Raw genomic sequence first — 18,381 nt, forward strand, 5'->3', positions numbered from 1 at the left:
ACTACTACTACTACTATGTTTATTGAAAGAATGTTGAAAAGGTCTTGTGAACAAAGGTGTATACATTTCAAGTTTCGGGTTTTGACATGGCGCCGTAACAAGTTGCTGATCCTATACTGCATTTCGTCTTCCCATTGGAGTCTCGCTGAATTTTCGTGTTTGATTGAAGACAGCCAAAAATGTGAAGAACGAAGCATAGTCCCTCCGTATTGGCCATCCCATTAAGACTCCAACAAGTGATTCTATTGAGTTTGTTCAAGACAAAGAGAATTGTCTACTAAGGGGTAAATATCGCTCAACATGCTTATTTCACGAAAGCCAAATTTCGAAAAATGCATCCGAAATTTCATGTTTCAGGTACTTATCGGGGAACAAAATTTCCACCCTGGAAGCCATGGTGTTCACAGCACTAGAAAATCTCAGAACATTGTAAGTAAAACTATTTTTAACTAGATTTAAAATTAGTTCCAACTTACGACCTTGGGTCTGCGTGCGTAATTAGATGAACATTGCATTCAGTCGAATGGTCAGTTTCCCTCCAGCTAATCCAATGTGTTTTTCTCCTATCCTGTCCGTGTACTGTCGATTGTCTCTTTCCTTCCCACTTGCCCTTGTTGGTGCTGGTGTTTATCTAGTTTACCTAGTGTTATTGGATTATGGATTGGTATGATTGCGATTATTTTTCAACAGAAAATGTTGTAGTAAGGGAAGTGTTTATGCCTGTTGTCGACGAAACAGCAAAACGACAACGAAAATTCAGCAGCATTTATGCTTCAAGCAGACCACAAAGTGAATTCCGACAATATAAGTTTAGTTCCGTTTTAGCTAAGGCTCATGTGCATTAATAAATATCAACGTTTTAACAAGCTTTCCACTCAGTAAGTTCCTTTGCTTGAAAACGATTTTGCTTTCATAACAATAGAAAATGTGTCAGAGTTACATAAGTAAGTTACATGTAGTATATGCAATCTTTGATCATTCTGTTGTTTTGACACCTTTTCCATTTACTTTGGTTCAGAGAAATTAAAAACAGTTCGATTGCGATATTGGAAGAAACGATATTTGATCCCCTGGTTAATCTTCTCCATTTGTAAGTATGGTTAATCTCCATCTTTTGTAAGCATATCCTGTATATTCGTCTAAAAGTTAAGTAGGGTTTGACGCTGACGGCGTCCAATGCCCCGTAATCCTCATCTATTAATTGAATGTACCCAAAGATTACTGAAAACAGGAAAAGATCTTTGAATTATTCAAATTATCATGCATTGAATGTTAGTGTCATTGAAAATGGCCAATCAACTAAAAGATTTCGCCTTTTGCTTGCACTCACAGAATTGCCTCTCAAACTGTCACGTGTGGTGTGACTTTTGCATTTTTTTTCTGGATATTAACTCTGTTTTAGTAGTGCATCTTGATTCAGCTTGAAGATGACGGTCGATCGAATTGAGGCGATAAAAACGTCACGGTTTATAGCTGTACAGATGTTGCGTGAAATTTATTGCTTATATTGATTATTTTGTATCCATCAGAGACATGCGACAGAATCCCTTGACGACATTCAGCATTGATTTGTTGTATGAGCTGAAACAACTGCAAATTCTGTAAGTAAAAAACATTATACTCAAAGTGAAGATCATACGTCTTTGCTAGTAACAAAAGTTAGTTTGTTTCAAACTTCAAACCCGACACTTTTTCACCCTTTATTTTGAGTGTTGTTACTCTGTCTATCTGCTTGTCTCTCTCTCTGTCTGTCTGTCGAGTTACAGCACACAAAACAGATTAAAAGCAAGTCAGAAACAGTCATAATCGACCAGCCACATTTCTTTAATTTGTTGCAGGAAACAACCTGAGCTTTTGCTAATATCAGTCAAACAGTCTGCTTATGTGTCTGTCTGTTTATCAGTTTGTCTGTCTATTCGTGCGTCTTTTTGCAAGGTAGTGCTATATCCTAAAACGGGAAGCAGGCTCCGAATCAAGTCGTTTATGTGGAATAGATTTAAAATAGCAATAACCAATAGATTTTCGTGGGTGTTGCATGCCTCGATATTTGCTAATTTGTATAATTACTCAGTCAGCAGTCAGATATCGTGACGACAACATCAGATATAACGTCATATGCTGCAATCTGTTGAAGTTTACAAAGATCTAACGTAGAAGACAGTAATATCGACTTATTGATAATTTGATAGTTCAGTATTTCGTGAAATGAAGGTGTATTAAATCATCATCAATTGCACCATGAGTCTTGTCAACACTTGCTGAGATATATTAATAAATCAAACAACTAAAGAAAGATGTCGTAATTTCACGTAAATTTGCAATTTGCTATAATCGCTTGAATGGGTGCGCTAATTTTAATGAATTGTTGATATGAAGACGTTGATTATAACAGGATATGGTACAGTGCACTAGATCCTGCAATTTACTCTTTATTCAGTTATATGGTTATCCTGCATCTTTAAAGGGATATAGTCGTCGGAACTGCGCCTGTGCGAGTTTCTTGTTTACAAACAATGTATTTCTTGCACGATATCAAGATGCATCTCATCATCAGAGCTGCAACATTATACGATGATAGATTATGACAAACATGTTTTAACTGTCATCAATCACCATTGTGCCTTGAATACATTGTTGCCATGGGTCGTATGGGTCCATACGACCTTTGAGCGCAGTTCCGACGACTATACCCCTTTAATATGGAACCATCGTGGCATGGTTGGGGGAGAACAACCGTGCTCATGGTGACTTTATTGCAAACTTGCGGAAAACATGGGAATATCAGAGAAACTAAAATGGTCAGTATACAGACAACCATGGGCACTGCGTATACTGAAACAAACATATTCAGTTCACATCTGATATATTTTTGCTTCATTCGTAATAAGTTTCATATGACGTCAGCTTTGATGTGAATCTGCTATGATAGAATCAGAAACTGTAATTTTACCTTCTAATTTTTACACAGGAAGTCTGACAAGTACCTGTTCTGTTGCCTGACAGGCAACTCTCTCGTCGAATGCACACCGCAGCCAAATGAATTTTCGTCATGCAAAGATTTACTGCGAGAACAGGTTCTGCGTTTCTTCATGTGGGGCCTTGGCATCAGTGCTCTGCTGGGAAACTGTGGCGTTCTCGTTTGGCGAGCAGTGTCTCGAAATAAAACGAATGTAAATTCACTCTTGATAAGTAACCTGGCTCTGGCCGACATGCTTATGGGCGTGTACATGATTATCATAGCATCAGTAGATCAGTACTACCGTGATGAGTATATCTCCACGACGAAGAATGGAGAGGCAGTTACCTGTGTCAGTTCTCTGGTTTCCTGGCATCGCTGTCGAGTGAAGTATCGGTTTTCACGCTGACGGTAATGACCTTTGACCGTTTCTGTAGTTTAGTCTTTCCTTTCTCCGGGTCAAGAATGACAGTGAATTCGGCGACCGTTGTCGTATGCATTGGTTGGATCACAGTGGCTACCATTTGCTTCATACCACTGGTTGGAATTCCCTACTTTCAGGATGCCTTCTACGCCCGTACTGGTGTGTGTCTGTCACTCCATATGTCGCGTACCACGCCCCCGGGGTGGGAATACTCCGTGGCCATATTCTTGGTGGTCAACCTCGTCTCCTTCCTTTTCATTTTCATTTCCTACCTCGTCATCTACATAACTGTCAAACGCACGGGAAAGAAGGTCGAAAACTACGCCATCAAAACTGGCAGTGAGTGGCGCATGTCTGCCAAGATCACCTTGATAGTTGCTACCGATTTCTGTTGCTGGGTTCCAATCTGTACGATGGGCATTCTCGGCTTGTCCGGTGTGGTCATATCCAGTGACGTGTACGCCTGGACCGCAGTCTTCATCCTCCCTCTGAACTCCGCCCTCAACCCTTTCCTGTACACTTATTCGAGTATCCGGCGTAATTTGAATGAGTCGTTCTCCAGCCCAGGACTGACGTATCGAACAAACGCTCGGCATTACAGCACGAAAAGTGGTGAAAAGGCGACGACTTCAATTGACAAGAACCCATCATGCAGTGCATCAGGTAAAACTCTAGGTTAGGGAGCATTCGTTATTTACGGGGAGGGGGGCGGTGGAATTTGAGCGACAAATGAAACGTAAAAAGCGACCCCCTCCAAATCAAATTTCTAAAATTTGACCCCCCTCAATTCATCAATTGTAAAATGTGACCCCCCCCCCCTGAAAAAAAAAAATCATCAGATTTGATTCATTAACCCTTCGCACCCTGTGGCCCCGGGCTGAAAAAGTTTCCTCACATACTAGAGAATCAACATTTTTGGTGAAATGCCAAAATCAATTTTTTTGCACACACATGAACTTGTAATCGCTCTAGTCTAATCAAGTACACTAATATCAATAATCAAGAGTACATAAATACACAGATTTACCTAGTTTTATATTGGAAAAAAATATTCATAGTTTCCATGTAGACAAGATAGTGAATCAACATTTCGGTGACATTCCAAAATAAAATTTCTTGCACAAACATCCACTTGTTACCACCCTAGTCTAATCAAGTAAATTAATATCAATAATCAAGCGTACATAAATACACAGATTATACTAGTTTTATATTGGAAAAAAATTATTCATAGTTTCCTCTGACAAGATAGTGAATTTACAATTCGGTGTAAATTCCAAAATTGCTACACATGCACTGGTAACTACCCCAGTCTTATCAAGTACATTAATATCAATAATCATAATAATACACAGATTTAGCCAGTTTTGTATTTAAAAGAAATTATTCATAGCTTCTCATAGATTATGTATGGAGGACCTGTGTATTTTCTATTTTGCCTGGGAGTTCTTTAGTGTTATCACTGTATACCTAGGGAGTCCAAGACGGGAACTTTCCAGAGAGTATTTTCTGCTGACGTGCAGCTTGAATAAGCTCTTTCTCTGATTGGTCCATTTTCAATATTCACAGCCACTTAGGGAGTCTATTTGTATTGTTGCATGCTGCACTGGCACTGGAAGGTTTGAGTGCTTTTTAAGTCAGATATTTCTCTATTTTGAGTCTTAGACTCTTACTCAAGTCAGCAGATATGTAAAGAAACCGGTGAGTGGCAGAGATCGAATTTTATGCGGATCGGACTGTTTATTTAAACCCTACGCCATCGTCTACTTTAGTCGATGGAACGAACATTGCTCACACAAGTGAAAGCCGTGCTGTATATTTGCAATATACGCACTGCACGCTAAGATGATAATATCACCACAAGTTGAAAGCTGGTCTTTCTGCAGCAAATTGTGTGTTAACTGTGAACTTTATTCCGTTTATGAGTTCAGTCAGATGTCTGAGATTGTCATGAGAACATTATTTATGATCGTTTGTCTGAACTTTTGTCAATGCGCGGAGTTAGCAGAGGAAGACTTCAGATTAGTTCGGCATGTCCCGACCGGAAGTGTAAACAAAGATCTAAGATGGCTGCTCCCGTGGTAGCTGAACTGGACGCTGCTTAGCAGTGAATTGCGTGTGTTGTCGACTTTCATGTGCAGACATTACATGGGACTTACAATTGTGCTCATCATCGAACATTAGTTAAAGTCGCGTGTGAACTATTTGTGTTTCCCAGCCGCGTGGTCAAGTCTGAGGTATCTCTGCAGTAACGTTAAGTTTTCCATAGAAATTGTTAAGCATTTAGAAAGGGTTTGAACAGAGTTTTTGTTCTGAAAGTGTGTTCGACTCCTGCCGTCGGGAGGTCGATCAGTACGCTTACTGTTACCATGGAGTAATACTTATTGTTTTGAAGTACGGTTTTACTATTTTATATGTAGACCCCGATATTTGACACAATATAGTAATATACAGAAGTTGTTTGTTACATTATATGACTGTGTGTTGGTTCCTCATTTCATGCCCCATGGGGTGTAGCCCTGCGTACAGGTGTGTGCACGTGTGTTCCCAGCATTATATGGCCTCTACCAAAGCCCTGCAATGGTCTTTGAACAGACTTGAGGTCTCTGCGGCCTCGATCTAGACCGCAACGAAGACTAAACTGTCTTTTTGGCCGAAATTCTGCTCTATGGGGCAAAATCCTTTCCCTGCCTGCCTTTAAAGTCCTAACCAATCCCAGAAAAGATGCGATTGACTTCTCCTAACGTCCAAAGCCGCTCATTTTCTGAAACATAACATACACGACAAGTTGTTTACCCATGGAGATCTCCATTTTGAATCGCAAAAGACCCCAGTTATCTCCACAGACCGTTGCAGGGCTGTGGTGGAGGACGTATACGCCAGGAACACACAGACCTGTACTCAGGGCTACATGCTCTGTTGCTGCTCTAGAGAGGTTAACGCCAGTCTCGGACTTGTTGGCCCTGCTAGAGAAATAAATTTGGCTGAGCTTCGGTCGGTTATTATTCTGCCGTCTAGAAACATCGGTTACACAAGCAACATTTCGGTGAAATTCCAAAGTCGACGTCAATTTTGTTTTCCATAACTCAATACAAACCTTTGTAAAATTTGACCCCCCTTCAATCATTGATTGTAAAATTTGACCCCCTAAAAAGCGGTTTTGTAAAAGTCAACCCCCCTGATTTCCACCAACCCCCCCCTCCCCGTAAATAACGAATGCTCCCTTACTATACTCTGATCCTAAAAAATGTATTTTCCTTTATTTGATGATTAATGAAAAAAACTTACAGGGAAGTGCAAAATCTGCGATTCACTTTGCTACGCTGTAGCATCTAACAGCTGGGGACACTGTTTACAACTTATAAGCTTATGGGTGTTGTTTTACCACTACACCACCTATAGCAGTTTGATGTAAGGGCAAGTTCTCCATATGTTCTCAGTTCAGATGATGGTATTCTGTTCTCCAATGTTCTCTAAAGAGAGCCAATACTTGCTAGGAATCACAATCCAAGCAAGCGGCAAAAACAACGGTAGTTACGTCGCATCACAGGGAACACAGAAATATGGTTGTTGTTGTGTTGTTTATGTTTATATTAGCCATGTTGTTGATGTGGTTGACCAATAAAATTGAACGAACAGAATTATTGTGTTGTTATTGTTGTTTCAAACGTAATGTAGATGTCCTAAGAAACACTACAAGGACACTACCGTCATTTGACCCAATGCAACTCTGTACACACTCTACCGTGCAACTGTAGGTAGAGAGGGTATACATTGGAGGTAGTTTCATTGGGTCAAATAATGATACCGTCCTGTAGTGTTTCTTTATAGGAGATCTATATTACGTTTGAAACAATAACAACACAATAGTTATGTTCGTTCAATTTTATTGGTCAAGAACAATAACAACAACACCACTAATATAAACACAAACAACAACAACGACAACAACAACAACAACAACAACAACAACAACAACAACAACAACAACAACAACCATATTTCTGGGTTCCCTGTGGTTGTTAGGGAGTTCTGTTGCACTCGGGCGTCTCATCAGGCGTACTTAAAGCACGCGGGTCACGATAATCTTGCTCGTATACACAAATAAAATATTTCTTCCTTCATTTTTACTTGCTAGTCACTTTATTGTTTACATTTTGCATCTTCCGTAATGATTCTGCATTCAACCGATATGTATGACGTCACAATATTCGTTCTTTTTTAGGAGGAGGGCAACGCACTCTGATGAAACTGTCTGATATCATCTCGACCAACCTTGCGTGCTGCGGAAATAGAAATAATCTTGGCCGGTGTGCGAGCCGGACTCAAACGCTTTCACGACCGCAGCCTGGCGTACGACCAGCTCGATGAAGACCACGTTGTTGTCGATCAGCATGACGTACGTCTTGCTACACTCTTTGAATGTTGAAACTTTTGGCGCATTTGTGAAAGCCAACTTGAAGGCCTCCTATTTTGTGATAATAATACGACAATTAACAGTATTTTATTCACGTTACACAAAAACGTTTGAAAAGCGTCTTGCTCTGTCTTTCGTACAGCACTGTCTTGAAGGTAGAATAAGTTTGCCAAATGAAGTGTATAAAAGGCATGTTTGTGTATGTGTTACATAATTTATCGTGCTTCTCCCGAAAGGCGGTTTTGGCTTTTGTTACATGCCGAATCAGTTTAGGTAGTGTCGGCGACAGAAATTACAATATCTTCTCTGAAGATGATATCTTTTCCTCTATTTTCTTCTTCAAGCGCTGTATGCGTGTCTCATCGATTATTCTTAGCATTCACATGGATTTGTGCAAGTTATTGTGTCTGCCGTACGTGTCTGACCTCGACTGATGCACTGAAAACCGAGGACTATGGCTCGGGTTCAGATTTGTTGACTCGCGTTACTCGTCACCTTGAACATAGCTCGAGGAGCAGCACAGGTTCATAGAATTTTCTTACAGATAGAATGGGCGATTACACATCAGGACTACAATACTGCCTGTTGGAAACATAAGTTAAACCAGTTTCTTTCATTTTAATGTTTTTTTTTTCAAAGATGTATTTGCTGGTTATCACGTGAGCTGGACAAAATGAGCGAATTACATCTAGGACAGCTAAACCTTTCGATTTTGAAAACGTGTCGATAGATGTGTTGTCGTGTTCAAATATTCCAATTTAGACCAAGGAAAAAACTGTTCCTCGCATTGATTTTGGCTAAAAGCTACAAGCTATTTTGTTTAAATTTGTTTTTTAAGAACTAGCAAATTCTCCCTCTAGTTATATCGTTAACTGATGGCATGGAGAAAAATGTTATAAACTATCCACAATAATTGAAACACAACATTTACGGGCGCTGTTGACAAAGCAAATTCTGAGCAATTATCATAAGCATGGTCCCGGATGAAAACAAAGCACTGTAAAGATATGCACAACAAAAATGCCCTAAAAGTAAAACAATTGCAGTGGTGTCGTTTTGGCGTCCTCGAGGCCAAGGTAGAATCTAAAATTTGGGCGTTTTCATTTTACGTTGGCCCCATGTTTTAACTTTATTACCAAAGAACTGATATGATTTGCATATTTACCGCAATGCAGAAAAGAAATCTAAATAGGCTTCAGTAAAAACTGCGATTCCGATGAACAATTTGATTATTCCTCCTGGCCTCATGTAGACGATTAAAATCATGTTGAGGGACGTCCCTCCACTGTTATCTGCGGAAAGACTATATCATCTACCATTACCCCACTCCCAACTTGAAACCACACCGAAATCCCGTATGGACGTTTCCAATCGTAAATTTACAGCTTTCCATTGGCATTGCCCTCCTCGTCCGTGTGACATTCTCCACAGTAAATTCACCCCATTCAGAGGAAGATCTATTCATACGTGTATGCATTTCACTTAGCTTGCAGTAAGTGCCAGACCCTGACACTCCAGAGAACTTTGAAATATTTACATTATATTCTATCATCATCATCATCATCACCGACAATCCACCCGTCTGCCCACTAAAGGCGTTCCGAAATCCCTCACAGACAACAGTGTTCTATCCGTTGCCAGCATTCTTTGTTTACCAGTATAAACAATTCATCCCAACGCCCACATAGGATCAAATCATGGGCCCAACCGCCGAGGAATATTTCGCTAAACTTTTCTTGTCCGTAGTTGCACCTGTAATATGGAACACAGAACTTTTGTATTTGGTTTCGGGTTGTTCACCAGATCTGTTTTTTTTCTCCACTCAGGGGTTCGTTACAAGCGCCCACTTACTTGTTTCATCAAGTGACCATTGGCAGGATGGAGACGCCGGGGATGAAGACTGCAATCTCTCGATCTTACGCGATATGTCTGACTTGAAAAAGATGAAGAATAAGTTATTAAACGACTCCAACGACATCAATCAAGGCAACAACCGCAAGTCCATTTATGATAACGTGGGCTTTTTATACGGCACTTCTTGAAGGGAAGACCCAACTAAAGCGCCCCCAAACAACTACATATATGACTACGATTAAATACCTATCACTGAGATAGTCTTCAGAGATTTACGTCAGTAATTATCATTGTGGTTATTGTGAATGCTGTAATTCTGTTTCTAACTTCCAATATCTTTGTATATTGTTTATAGTGGTCTGAAACGTATCATAGTTTAATTGAATATAACCTGAAATCAATAGATTGGTCTTTACGATTCTAATTAAGCATTTATTTCCTTCATTTGGTCATTGACAAAAGCAGATTTTGCTAATTTCTATTTAAGCAGGCTGTCTTTACTCATGAATATAATCTGCAGGAGACACTATTATGTGATTCAAGGTACTGAGTCATAGAAAAATACAAGAAAGTTCCTCGCCAATCACACGCCTTTACATTTATCACTGTTCCTTCATCGACAGCTTCTAGAAATATGCTTCGTTAACTTTGTTTCATAACAAGTATTTGCACCAACAACAAAGAGCGAACATTTAAAATATCTTAGACATGTCAATTTCGAAATGTCAGTTTCATTTAGAAATGTCAATTTTGAAGCTTCTTAAATCTTTGTCCTCAAACACGATACGAAAACGTTTCATTGTATGGCACACTCTGGCACGTACTGTTCACCCACCTTTGAACGAACGTCTTTTGTACAAAAATGTACATTATATCATACATACATGTTTAAGGTAGAATGCTCCCCGGGGACTTGTGGACTTTCAAACTTTCACAATACTTATTTGGTTTACCATTTGTAGGGGCTCATTTTGAAGCTCATGAAGTAACTAAGCTTTTCACCAACTTATAAGGCTTGGAACAGAAAATTTAATTCTCCCCCAGAGTTAACACAGGGATGGCGGCCATTTGAATTGCAAGAGTAAATAAATATGTGCTAATGTGTTTATCTATGATAACATTTTGCACGCTTGCCCCCGACTTTTATTCGTTATTTCGAAAAGGAATGATTTGAAGCATCATCATGGAAAGTTTGAGCAAAAGTAGAAGTCTTTCAATTTCGCGGCGAGAATTACTCAAGTTATGGGTTGAACACATAAACGTCTTCGACGCACCATATCTTTCAGAAGTTGCACCTATACCCATACTTTGCCAACGAACAAACCCACCAAATATATACTCCATTTCCTACCTTGATATCTGCGTGACCATCTAAACACCTGTATCAATAACGACCTATAGTAACCACATAGTCTTATAACACATCAAAATGAAGCTACTCGCTTACCATTGAGCCTCTTGCCAACTTCCTAAGAGGCTGTTAATATCTAATCTTATTGTTGCTTATAAGGGTAATTCATTATCTTCGTTATCATATTATGTCCCTTGAAAGTGTAGTCATTATTTCGACCATCGTTATGCATTTAAATATGATTATTTCTCAAATCTCTACTTTTGACTTAGTACATGTAAAGATCGTCTAACTTCAGACATAAACAGCATAAATTTAATGAGAGTCGGGAAATATAAAATAGCTGTGTTACAAAACATGGCACAATGTCGGCTGTATTGTCACGTGGCTGGTGATACACTGTAGCAAAAAGGCGATAGCTGGGTATTGCATTTCTTTGTTAAATGTGAATGGCAGATTTGCAGTCGGCCTGTTTCACGACAAATGTCTTTTTCTTAAGTTGCAAATTGAAATGATTCATTCAATCGCAATGTCTAGAATACACCATGTCTATCATTTTGATTAGTAAACACAATGCAGTTATTATTGTCATTGACCTTTCTGGGCTAATGCCTGAGTCATCACAGGACAAGTCAGAGTATTATATATTTGTGTAACGTCGTATCGTAACGTAAATAAATGTCAATTCATGAGCATAACTTCCTTTTCTGTGTGTGGGTCTTTTCTTCTAATATCAAACAAGGTATTTGGATCAATTTAATCTTTGAAAACCTTTTTGCATGTATCTCAAAGCTCCATTGTTACGTCAGTGACTTTTCAACGACAATAGTTTAACCCAGGTAGCTCTACTAATGCAGTACCTTTACTTGAGAACACATATTTTGGCGTAAAATTGCGCTCTCTGTCTCTCTGTCTCTGTCTCTCTGTTCTGTCTGTCTGTCTGTCTGTCTGTCTGTCTGTCTGTCTGTCTGTCTGTCTGTCTCTCTCTCTCTCTCTCTCTCTCTCTCTCTCTCTCTCTCTCTCTCTCTCTCTCTCTCTCTCTCAATACTGACATGCTTTGGTTAAGTGGTGGTACCAAATGCATTCTGAACCTGTCATCAGTGTCCCCTGTTGGTGCTATTTTCTGTTCTCTCCACAGCAAAATAAAGGCACGATTTGCCCATCGCTCATTTATTTACACTTCTTAGCTGGGTAATCTGCGCAGTCGTGACAGTAACATCACCGTTTAGTTTTTCAAAAAATTCTTTGACTCATGCGCATTAACAACAGTCAACCCACGAAATTTTCCTATAGTCTACTCCGGTCCTTAAACATTGCCTTTTCCCCTAAAAATAAATGCTTTAACAAAAGGGCCAAATTCTATCACAAAAAGGACGGTTGTTATGATGGAAACTTTCGGATAAAGTGGCAATTAAGATTTGAAAAAACTCTCCTGAGGTCTGATTTGCGGATGGTTTAATGAAACAACATATGCACCCACTTTCGAAAGTCATTTTGTCTCACAATTGAAGTGTTCATGAGCGGAGTTCGCCTGGGCGTGACAAAACAACACTTAAGAAAACTCTTACAAGATTGACGTAGCTCGTTACGTGATCATGTAAGGAGTGACTGTGTCATACATACATCTTCACTGTGCTACTTACTAGATTTGACCTTCTTGTCAAGTCTTTCCGAATGCATCCAGGTGTAATGATCTTCATTTCTCAATTGTCGTAGTGTAACGTCGTGTGTTTTGTGTGCACTAACGCACAAACAATAATCGTTCAAGACCACATAGAAAAGGTTATAATGTGATAATGCCTAGTGTTGACTCTATCTTTATCTACTTCACCAGCTTGTTGCGTCAATTGGTCGATTAGCAGATGCTTATATATCATGAGGTAGCTCGATTGCCTATGAAGTTGATCAATAACTAACTTTTGTAGGTGTGAGGTCGAAAAAGAATAAAATATACAAATTGTAGCAATAGTTATAAATTAATATTTATTTGCAAGATATATTCGTAAAATAGCAGCCCCAATGGTATATAACACGAAGGAAACATTTATATCTCGACATTCAACATGTGCTTGTCATTAACTGGTTCTCGCAATAGTGGATTTGTGAAGTGCTCGTTAACGGTTTTAACAACATTCATGTACGTCTGGAGTAAATGAGGGCGCAGAAGACTGACGTAATATGAAACCTTGGCTTTGTTGTCATGTTATACTTTCGGTGGAAAACTATGTTGTATCGCCCCCACTCGGTATGACTGTAACTCAAAGGTCACCATTGACACGGCTATAACACTGCTAACATTCCTATAATCAACGTGTCAACAGTTGGAGTAGCTTGTAGACGGTTATTGTAAATGAACAATGCAAACATGACAAAGAAAATCAAAAGGACAACTTTGAATAGTCCAATAGCAATCTAAATGTTAAAGTCTCAACGTCATAACTTCTGGACGATTTATATTTTTGGCAGTTTCATATTTTTACCCGTTGATGGAATGAAACCATTTAAGATCAAATCTTACCAGATCTGAAAACTATTTGCACCTATGAATTTGAAGATGAAAGGTCATTGCAATATGCTTCCTATACTCGATCGATTGTACAAATGGTAACACCAAAACGTAGACGGAAGACAATAGACACAATGCATTATTCTATAATTTGAGGACAGGAAATGAAAGGTACAGCCCAGATTTCTACCCTCCTTCCCCTCGAATGTAGTTGCTGGGTCAATGTCCGGGTACAAAACAAAGTTGGGTTAAATAATTAATAAGGAAGAATTTTGCCTGATTTGGCCTGTGATCTCTGCAATTGACGGAAATAACAAAAGCGCCCCCATACAAGAGTCAAAGACACCTTGTAGCATTAACATTAAAGTTGCAATATGGATCAGAATTGACCTTCATATTTCGAAGATTTAACTTTATAGAAAAATCCACAACAATTTCATTTGCAGATTCGACCATTAACAGGAACACGGGGATGACTGTAATTTGAGTAAATTGATTTAATTACCGAATAAATTGCTGTTTTGGTACGTACTGTTTGCGAGAGTAAAGCACAGAATTTGAAACGTCATTTTTACTATTTGAATACGTACTCATGCGTATTTGGTGCATGGTAACGGTTTGCGAAATTGCAACATCGTGTCAACATGCCTAGCCTTCCCACGGGCAAGCGGTCAGGTCTCTGCCCGCGCCCTGGGTCTCTGCTGACTGATTCGGCATTGCAAAAATGGAAGAAATTGGCCAAAAATGTCGGCAAAATAAACATTGTTTGGTCAGATCGAAAGATGGAACCAGAAAATGAGTGACACGCGACTACTGCACCACGACGAGGAGGCAGACTCTGTCTACAGTTTCTCTCGAAAACACCAACGTCGCCACTGTGTGATGATCAACTTCGCTAGCCAGCGGTGTTTCCTCGGGCAACACCGACCTACCAACACCGTGGCCGTGCGGACCCCACGATTTGTAATGTGAACCGGGCCATAGTCCCCCCGCAAGGAAATAACTTAGATCTGTTAGCATTCATTGATAATCTATATCCTTCAGGTCAAATATGCATTTTTCGGAAACAAAGAAAAACGGCAGTCTCCATCATTACATGTCATGGCATGGTCTCATTTACGACGCGTCGATCGACGCGCTGACATGGCCATGCAAGACCAGACTGAGGGGCAAGACAGTTGCCGAACTTCTGCAGTGGTGGATGATACTGAAGTGGGCAAAGCTTTCAAATAAATATAGCGTGCAGATACCTCGCCTTTTAACATGAAAAATATAACAACATGCAACGGGGAGAGGATTGCGGAAACGCTGTCAGGCACACGGTGAACACAACCAGATCGGTGTACGTGGTCTGGACGCTCGATCGATCGATCGAACGTACACAGTACGTGCACACGGCGCGGCACTGACATACATGTATATGGGTGAGACAAATCAATCACACGATCTTTTGTAGAGCTGTACTTTATTATATCGATATACTTATATTTCTGAAACATTGCGATGCTATCAAAGTTGGGCAAACGCAAAGTTTACAATGAATTATCATTATGTATGTCAAGTTTTGTCATCTCCCCTCCAACGTGCACACAGTGCAACGTCATCACTTTTGGTTGTACTTGTCACGTGCACAGCAGAAAACGCCAATGTTTTTGTTTTGAAAGTTTGTTTACAAAACAGCTTTTCTAGGCGGCCGCAATGTATCAAAATGAACGTATTTGTGTGTTGGGATTGGTAAGAGGCTTAGCTAAGAAGAGTACTTCAACGTAGTATGGTCTATTTGCTTTAGTTTTACGAAAAAAAATCGACAATTTTGATCCATATTGCAACTTTAAAATGAGTCCCTGCCTATTATATGATCAGTGATTTTAAGGTATACAGTTACCTGTAATCTAAATATGCCCATATATTGTCAAAGGGGCATTCCGTAGTATTCAAAATGCCAATGTGAGGGCGCTGTTTTTAAAAAGCGGCCACCCGCTTAAAATCTGTGATTTGTTAGATTTTTTCTTCTATGGTAACTGTGGCAACAGTGGAACAGGTAACAGTATACCTTTAAGAACCATTCGATTATTTGAGGCCCTGCTGTATCCTAATCAAATTTGGAATAGGGGGGTCAGCCACTTTTTGACGTCGGCAAAAAATAATCCACCGCCCCCCCCAGCCGAAGAAACTGACCAGTCCCTTAATATTGGGTGAACCGGATGACATTGGAAGTTCCGATAAGAAGTGCGCCCTCAAAGGCACTATATGAAAGTTTCTTTGTTTCTTTTGTTAACGAGCTTAGTGGTTGCTTGGACATGTGAAACCTGTAGTAAATATTGTTTGCTTGCCTTTTTTAGGACGTGGAATTAAAATACATGAAGGGATGGTTCAATCACCAGACTAGAGAATACAGACCCATGTTCAGTCATAGAACACATCATTACCAAATGAACTGTGTTGGCATTTCATCGGAATCCTCAAACTTCTGAGTCCGATTCAAATTATATCATAGGGAGAACGTGCAGTGAGGCCCAATGTTCTACAGGAGGGAAACTTACGAATCTACAGACTAATTTTATAAAAGCTACAACTCCTCCTCGAAAAAAACAACCAAAATACAACACCGGCAAGAACAGCAACCGAGCAGCAAATACCGTGACTTTGTTTGTTTTGTTTTATTTTGTTCCTATTCATGAAACAATCATACGACTGAATGGGGGAAGTACAAATCAAACGCAGCTTCCATAAGAAAGGCTTGTCAAGCTTGCTAGAATTCCAATACATATTGGCTGAGGTTGAAGCCTTGCAAAATCTGAAAATGTACGATTATCCGAGTCCTGGAGTTGTTGAACGAAAGAATCGCCAGTCTTGATTTGTGTACACCGGGAATTCTTGTGATTGGCAATAACGATGTACGTTAATCAATATTATAATGTATTATGAAATTCGACAATATCTTTTCGAAAGGTCGTTCTCAAAATTGTTGGGATACACATACAGGTTCACATGTAAACGAAGGCCGGTCCCTTAAAACGGTGTGATTACCGTGATGAACGCACTTCAGCATAAAGTCTTCATTGACAAAGGAACAAAAATAAACTCTTCGTGAAGACAGACAATAGCGCCTTCTCTAGTCGCGACATGTCTAAACTTCTATTTGGGTATATTACTTCATTTGTAATGTTCCTCAATCTCATGTTCGGGTGTAGGAAACACACTTTATCAAAAGTGTTACTGTTGTGTGAACCACTTGCTACACCCAACTAAAGATCCGGCGTCTCCATTTGAAAATAAACGTTTTTAGCTGTTACGGACTTTTTCAGCAACACTTCTCAAGTGCCCAGTTTTCAGTAAATTCAGGATAGCTTGGATAATCGTAAGACTTGTGGAACGATCGATTGCAAACTATGCATATATGACGTATACACTACATTGCAGGATATACCCTCTTGTGACCAATCAGAATCTTTGTTACATAGGCGACGATACTTGAAATCACGTGACCAGTAGGACAACAATAATGATTCAAAATGGCGACAATAATATACCTGTCTAGAGTTCGTTAGTGTTATTTCAGTAGTCTACCTATATCCGTGACCTTATTTGGCGCTTCATAGCGGCACTAAACAGGATAGGAGAGTACATCTTTATTTGGTAAGTGAATTTTATCACTATGCCCCGGTCTGTACGCTTTTCGAAGCGAAAATCTGAGTTGGTCCAAAGCTAGACGTAGACGGCATACGTTAGTCGTTAGTTTTTCATCAGTGAAAGTGAAATCTTACACCGTGGAAAGGCTTTTGTCATCGGAACACAAAGCGCAGAGCTTTCAAAATTCGTCTAAGCGCTTTGTATAATTCCCAAGGTTATTTTCCTGTCCTTGAAACGCAGACAAAGGAACGGACTTGATTTTTTCGGAGTTCAACTCCATACTTCGCGTCCAACAGCGTGACACATTGCCCTGAGTCGACGGGTTCTTTCTCCTGCAGCGGAAGTTGCCGTTCGGGTTAGACACTACCAAAGCGGATATGACCAGTTCTCTTCTCCTTTGAGTGGGAAACACGCCAGGATAGACCCTAATGAACTCACAATTTGTATTCAGTGCACGCTAATTTGCAAAGCTGAAAGGAATTTGTCACAGCTTACGGCAGAAATAAATAATTCAACTTTTTTTTCGAATGTCAAATTTTGTATTGTAGGTATTATACTTTGAAATCTGTCATTCTTCCACGGGTTATTTCCTCTTTTCAAACAAGAAAATATGATGATACGTTGACCTCTCGGGCTGTAATCACCTAAACATACACGGAAACGTCAATTTAAATTTACGGCATAGTTTTCATATGTGACCTCTGACCCGATTGGAGCAATACATGATCAATTAGTCACCGCGGATTTCAGATGTTTGCAAGATGTCTCAAGACTTCAGCTGTGGAATGAGTCACGCTTCTATTTTCATTCGCCCTCTCCGAACAGAAGACGAAACGGTGCTTCTGCGCAACGTCACTTTTTAGCTGTAAATATTAGGTACAATGGGTCGTAAAATTATAGCCAACTGCTTTGGTGGTATTGTTAAAAAAGGAGGGGGGGGGGCTGCAGTAATAGTACAAATTTTACAAAACTAACTAGAGTTATTCAACATACTTTGTACGCTTAGCATAATCACTATCTGTGTGTGAGCCTTGCTTACTACAGCCATGGTGAAATGTAGGAATACTTTGTTTTTGTGTGCGTTTTTGACAAGTTCAAAAAAACAATACATACAATAGTACTTGTAATAGAACTCAGTAATCCTTTGAGAAAACGGCATTAATAATTTCAACACATATTTTTGTTCAGACTCAGAGAACTCGTTTTGCATTACAATATGTCTTCTAACATATTGTAAAAG

At 39.6% G+C, this 18,381-nt stretch overlaps 2 protein-coding genes across 6 annotated transcripts in view; both read left to right on the forward strand.

Annotated features, from left to right (window-relative positions):
• The first annotated feature begins 363 nt into the window (after positions 1-363).
• LOC139126027 (G-protein coupled receptor GRL101-like) lies at positions 364-10,036 on the forward strand. Its single transcript, XM_070692094.1, has 6 exons — positions 364-429; positions 1,019-1,090; positions 1,530-1,601; positions 2,969-4,043; positions 7,606-7,779; positions 9,624-10,036. Exons 1-4 carry the CDS (start codon positions 395-397, stop codon positions 3,363-3,365), a joined length of 576 nt encoding a protein of 191 aa, XP_070548195.1. The 5' UTR covers positions 364-394; the 3' UTR covers positions 3,366-4,043; positions 7,606-7,779; positions 9,624-10,036.
• Positions 10,037-16,998: 6,962 nt separating this feature from the next.
• LOC139125811 (rho GTPase-activating protein 32-like) overlaps positions 16,999-18,381 on the forward strand; it is a 54,014-nt gene continuing 52,631 nt past the window's right edge. For 4 of the 5 annotated variants that reach the window (XM_070691904.1, XM_070691905.1, XM_070691907.1 and 1 more), the window contains exon 1: positions 16,999-17,147. The gene's annotated coding sequence lies outside the window, so the exon portion shown is untranslated. The remainder of the gene's footprint in view (positions 17,148-18,381) is intronic. The other variant, XM_070691913.1, reaches the window with a different exon arrangement.

The sequence above is a fragment of the Ptychodera flava genome (assembly GCF_041260155.1).
Source record: "Ptychodera flava strain L36383 chromosome 3 unlocalized genomic scaffold, AS_Pfla_20210202 Scaffold_26__1_contigs__length_13983176_pilon, whole genome shotgun sequence".
NCBI classification, from domain to species: domain Eukaryota; kingdom Metazoa; phylum Hemichordata; class Enteropneusta; family Ptychoderidae; genus Ptychodera; species Ptychodera flava.